This window comes from Nestor notabilis, unplaced genomic scaffold (genome assembly GCF_000696875.1).
Source record: "Nestor notabilis isolate BGI_N333 unplaced genomic scaffold, ASM69687v1 scaffold2157, whole genome shotgun sequence".
Lineage (NCBI taxonomy): Eukaryota > Metazoa > Chordata > Aves > Psittaciformes > Psittacidae > Nestor > Nestor notabilis.
In genome coordinates, this window is record NW_009935878.1 from 130,394 (window position 1) to 136,374 (window position 5,981).

General features: G+C 42.8%; 1 protein-coding gene across 1 annotated transcript in view; it reads right to left on the reverse strand.

Annotated features, from left to right (window-relative positions):
• The window catches only part of LOC104408418 (obscurin-like), a gene marked incomplete at both ends in the record, with an annotated part of 134,901 nt that extends 130,149 nt beyond the window's left edge, over positions 1–4,752 (reverse strand). The window contains 5 exons of the mRNA XM_010018025.1: positions 53–322; positions 785–1,051; positions 2,159–2,434; positions 3,224–3,499; positions 4,470–4,752. Coding sequence (XP_010016327.1) covers positions 53–322; positions 785–1,051; positions 2,159–2,434; positions 3,224–3,499; positions 4,470–4,752 — 1,372 coding nt within the window. The remainder of the gene's footprint in view (positions 1–52; positions 323–784; positions 1,052–2,158; positions 2,435–3,223; positions 3,500–4,469) is intronic.
• Between the last annotated feature and the right edge of the window lie 1,229 nt (positions 4,753–5,981).

Genomic DNA, 5,981 nt, shown 5'->3' on the forward strand with positions numbered 1-5,981 from the left:
ACCTGACAACGTAGGTTGTAGCACCAGTGACAGGGGCATGATCACCTCTTACCTCGGACTCTGAGATTGGCTGTGCTTTTTACACCCTCAGCATTAGCAGAGATTTCAGCTGCATCTTCCAGTGTCAGATCAGTGATGGTGAGGCTGTGGTTGGCGTCCTTCTGTGAGATCACACACTTCTTGCTGGCTTCAATCTTGACACCGTTTCTGAGCCAAGTGACCATGGCATCACTGGGAGAGACAGTGCACTTGAACACAGCCTCTTTTCCTTCCTCAGAGACCACACTGATGAGACTGGTAACAAATTTCACTACTCTGGGAGCTGATGGATAGGAATAAAACATTTAGAAGACATGGCATAAGCACCTTCACAGAGCCAAAAGCTTTGATGATCTTACCGGAAGAATCATTTTTTCTTATTTACAGTAAGCGATCATAATCATGGGTCATCACATTTCCCATGTCTAAGTTCTGTGTCTAAAGATGCCAGAAAAGAAAGGCTAGCAAAGAAGGGGTAAAATCCCATCTTAAATTTAGGATACTTAATTCCAGCCTCAAATGCAACGTGAAGGCCAATTTGCCCACGTATTTAGAGACCTGAGCTCAACAGGTCTCAAAATCATTATGTTCTTCACAAGTAGAGAGTCCACTGACACTGAGTTTTGTATTTTGCCTTTAATACAGCAGACAGCACAAACACATGAAAAAACTTAGCTTTGCAGAGTCATAATGGCTGAGGACAAAACCCAAGGAACCCTCCCCTTTGTCACCATTGGAGACATACCTTTGGGGGTGATGGTAATGGTGCTCTTGTCGTCTCTGGACTCGCATGAGTATTCTCCCTCATCCTCAGCCCGGATCCCTGTTATTGTTAGGGTTCTCTTGACCCCCTCCTCATGGATCTGGAAACGTTTGCTGGGTTTGATCTCTATTTTGTTCCTGCGCCACACCACCTTCCCTTTGGCATGGCTCACATCGCAGGTCAAAGAGACACTGCCTCCAATCTCTGCATTAACAGGTTCAAGCTTTTTGACGAACTTCACTGGGATTTCTGAGATCCAGAAGAAGGAAAAATGATGATAAAGGAAAAATGTAATAAACATGTTCTAAGAAACTGGTTCCAGCCAACTTAAAAAAAAAAACAATCCCAGAACGTTTTTGGGGATCAGGGTAGGCAGAAACAAATCAGAAACGTGGAAATTTAGAGAGATTCCTTTAGCATGGTATTTTAATATTACTATAATTCTGTAAAGCAAGAATAGTGTCTAAAAACATGATTGGGTATTGCCTTTCTTTCTAATCTTTTGCCTGACGAGACCATGTGGTGGTTTTACATCAGAGCCTGATTTGCCTGACTAAGTGTAAAAATCTGTACGAATGCATAAGCCCCAGCCACCTTTGTCTCTTCCATCACTGGAGACAGAGCCAATGGACTCAGAGAAATCCAGGGTGTGATTTCACTCCTCCTGAAGGGACTTTTTAAGAGATCAGTGTATGATGACCTATTAGCAATTACTCTTTTGCAGTGACTCCAAAGGGAGCTGAGGGAATGCATCTCAGCTGCTGACACCTCCACTGTGAGTGTCTGAAGAGAAGGGAGCAGGGCTTTGTTTTGGGACATCACCCCTCTCGTCTCCACCTGTGGACCAGCTGTACTTAATTCTTCTTGACAAGTTATAGCCTTAGCCTTGACTAGAGAACAACATCCCAGGTGCACCATCCCACAGAGGAGGGAGGATACAATTGAGGTCCAGTTTCCCCATGTGACTAACTCACAGACACAACATCCCTCTAGATCCTCATCAGCTTTGTCATGCTGGTGAGCAGTGGGAAGAGCTAAGGCTCTGCCATGTCCCAGCTACAGGGGTTAGGAGGAGGCAGAGCAGTGTGATGAGAGTGGGGAGCAGACACCAGGAGAAACACAGATCACAGGCTTCCTTGTCCCCTGAGTGTCCAGCAAAGGATAAAAACTGGGTATTTGGAGCAGGAGAACTTTGCCGGCCTATGGTGGGTCAGCCACAGAAGCTCAGTTGCAACAGCAATTCAAGCCTTGAGGTTGGAACAGTTTTAGAAAGAGTTTGTAGTTCACCTCTACTCTACCACGAGAGAAGCACAGCTGTTGGGTTGGGACATGACCTGTGTGCTGCCCTGGGCTTACCTTTCACCTGTACTTTGAATTCCTGCTTGTCACTCTTTGTCTGACATGTGTACATGGCACTGTCTGTGTTCTCAGCCAGCTTCACTGTCAGGGTCCTGGATGCCCCCTCACTCTTGATCTCATATTTCTTGCTCGCCTTGATTTCTGTTCCATCCTTGAACCACCTTACTGCAGTAGTTTCAGGAGTTACTGAAGTAGTCAGTGTGATATTTTCATATTCTTGAACAATGAGAGGCTCTTTCTGGACAACTTTATTTTCAAATTTAGCCTCTGGTTCTAGGAAAGACATTAAAATAGGAAAATTAATAACTAAAGGATTTGAGCATTAACACAGCAATTTCCTATTACTTCCTTTTCCTGACTCATAAAACCAGCTCATCCATAATTTGTAATAATCCAGGGAATATGGCTGAATATTTTTGGCTACTGTAATAATTTGCTGAGGGGGAAGAAAGAAAATGATCTGTCAGGCAACCAAGAGCTTCTGCTTAGAAAAGAAGCAAAGGAAAGGAAATGCAAATATACGTTTTATCTGCTGCCCGAAAAAGCTTGCTTCTCAGAAGTAAAATGACCTGTATAATTCTTTCCTCTCCCATTTCTATGATTTTAGATCAAACTAAAAAGAAATAGTCATGTGCTAAACTTGAATTTATGGTCTGTTCTCTGTCTCCTCTACTGTCTTTTTCTTGGCTTTTTCTCTATCTTGTACAACACTTTGCAACAAAACTGGACGCTTTGGGGGCACACAAAGCAGCAGACCAGCTCTGCTTACTCATCTTTCCCGTAGCTCGATTTCTGTTCTTCAAGATTTCTTACTTACACTTTCAACTGCCCACCACTGTAACAAGTTGGGCAACGGGGTGTGTGAAGGAGATAAACAAAAACCTACATAGCATTTCCATAGCCGAAACCAGTAGATTAAAAAGGACAAATTAATGTGTGATGGGACTCACTGGTGTTGCTCCAAGGAGAACGGTGGTTACACTATGGCCACTGGGTAGGGAATATCCAGTTTTCCTCTAAGCCATAAAAATTGCTGCTTAGCACCTCAAAGTGAATACTCACCTGTTGGCTCCAACTTGAAAGTCAGCTTCTGGCCTGCAGCCTCACAGATATATTCTCCAGCATCTTTCTTCTCCAGCTGCCCTATGACAAGGCGCCGGGTTTTGCCCACAGATTCTATTTTGAATTTTCTGGAGGTAATGAGCAGTTTTCCATCCTTGAACCATTTCACTTCGGTTGCATCCTGTGCTACCTCACAGCTGAGGGTGGCACTTTCTGTCAGGACAGCGTTCACCTCCTTCTGGACTTGTTCCTGGTTTATAAATGCAGGTTTGGGCTCTGAATGCAGAAAAGGAAGAAAATATTGATTGAGGAATTAAAATGAGATCAATCTTACTGATTTCTGTACACAGGCTTGGAAGATATTTAGATTGTCACTTGCCAAAACCAATTGCCTTCACTGGGCAATATTCACCCTTCTGTGAAAATAGGGAAGAGCCTAAGAACAGAAAGAACCAAAAGGGTCTTTGACATCAATATAGAACTATGTGCTTCTGGAACAGGTTCTTCATGCTCTCCTCCACTGTCACAAATGTGTTCGTCAAAGGGACAAAGGAAATATTATCTCCCTGCAAGTGTTCAGGTAGGTGTGGATCATGGCTGGCAAGGTAACCAAGACTGTTGCAACATCTTGCAGAGATGTTTAGTGTCACATACTTGAAGCAGTTTGGGCACCTTGTGAATACTGTTCCAAAGCACAATTGCTGGGAATCTTTCATGACAAAGGGACATTTAGCACCTGGCAGAAGTAGTAAGGCATCTCAGAAGGCTGAGGTCTTAAACAGACAGCAAACCAAAATCATAAAAAGTGCTGAGTTTTCAACCCATCTTGAGGCATGCCGCTGCCAAAACTGCAAATGAGAAAACATATTCCAGCCTCTAAGTTTTAAGAAATGGGATCAGCAGTCTAACATGAAAAGGATTTTTGAATGACTCTTTCCTTTCAAGAAGTTCAGTGCACAAGAATAACCCTTTGGGACTCCAGAAATGGGAGAAATCTGAATAATGTGTTGATTGTTATTTCTATTATATATATATCTGTGACTATTATTATAAACAGAGAATGAGATAGGCCTTTGTCTCATGCTGAAGCCTAATATTCCCATTTTTAGAAACCCAGGCAACAAGGTACAGAAAATCAGGTGAATCCTATAGGCTGAAACAAAGCCCTGGTCATTCGAAATGAGTCATGTTGTAATAGTTATTACTTTATAATCCTCTTCTGTTATTCAGACCAAGTATGTCTCACCTGTGACATGGATCTGGAAGGTCAGTTTCTGGCCAGCAGCCTCACAGGTGTACTCCCCAGCATCTTTCTTCTCCAGCTGACCCACCACCAGGCGACGTGATTTGCCCTCCGACTCCACCTTGAACTTCTTGCTGGAGGTGATCAGTTTGCCCTCCTTGTACCATTTCACATCAGTCTTCTCCTGGGCCACCTCGCAGCTCAGCGTGGCATTTTCTGACAGTGCAGCTTTCACCTCTTTCTGCACCTTCTCCTTGTTTGTAAATACAACTTCTGGCTCTGAAAAGAGAGAGAAAAATCAGTGCCTCCAAGATATAATGTCACCTAATCCCCTTAGCGTGGCTTACAGGTAACACTAGAAACCAAGCCTGTGATTTGACAGTAGACATCTAAAGTTACTGAAAGAACATGCAAACCATTTTGTGGTTGAGTTTGACTGGTTTTTTGTTTGACTGATTGGCTGGTTTATTTAAAGCTTTTTGTTGCTTTGTCACAAATCACACAAAGATTAATACACCAATGTCAGCAAGCTAGAAGATCATCTGGATGCTTCATTACAGTGTTGTATGGTAGGGTCCAGTCAAGGCAGGAAAAATTCTGGTTGAAGTTGAGTGCAACATAAAGCATTTTCAGAGGCCAGAGCTATCCCATGCTGTCTCACAGCACCATATCGTTGGCTTCTTTGGCTCTCAATAGCCACCTCTGTTGTCTCTTAGGTCATTTTGTTAAGCGAGAAGGGTGTTAGACCAGGACTGACATGTTCAGGACTGTTATTACTCCTCACTGTGACCTTGAGAAAAGCTCAGCTCATGTTACATCCAAATGTTGAAATTCCTTTTGTTCTCCAGAAGCCACATTAGTCATCCCACTTGACAGAAGATCAGGCGGTAGAGAGGGAATTAGAAAGCTGAATACATTCTACCACTCTACAACCCCAATAGGGTTATGCATCTGTAATGAGTCTCCACGACAAATTCTTTCCATAACTGCCATTCACCTGACGCCTTACAGAACTTAACATGTATCAAGTCTTACTGCCACATCCTCCCCTCAGGCTGAAAGAAGGCCTTCCAAGAGAAAGAAAAAGAGTGAAGATACTGGGCAGACACTCAACCACTCTCCACCATGACTCTGCTCTGAAATACATTGAAAATCAGCTTCATATCAGATTTGTTCTTGTTGCACCAACATGTGAGACTGGAGATGTGCAATGAGAGCATTCTTTTTCATAGCCCTTTTCCTACAGTCATGGGTAGCTCCCAAGAATGTTGCTCCCTGGTTAAGGTTTTTATAAAGTTTTACATAGAGACACATGTACATACATAAAACAAGAACTGTAGTTGTAACTTTTTGACTGATTCCACATTATAGCTAGGCAATCCAATGATGTTCTCCAAAAATTTGAAGAGTAAAAGGAAAAAACTCATGAAATAATACTCATTTTTATAAATATCCTAGAAACAGGAATGATGGGCCAAAGAATCTCCTCTCACCTGTGACATGGATCTGGAAGGT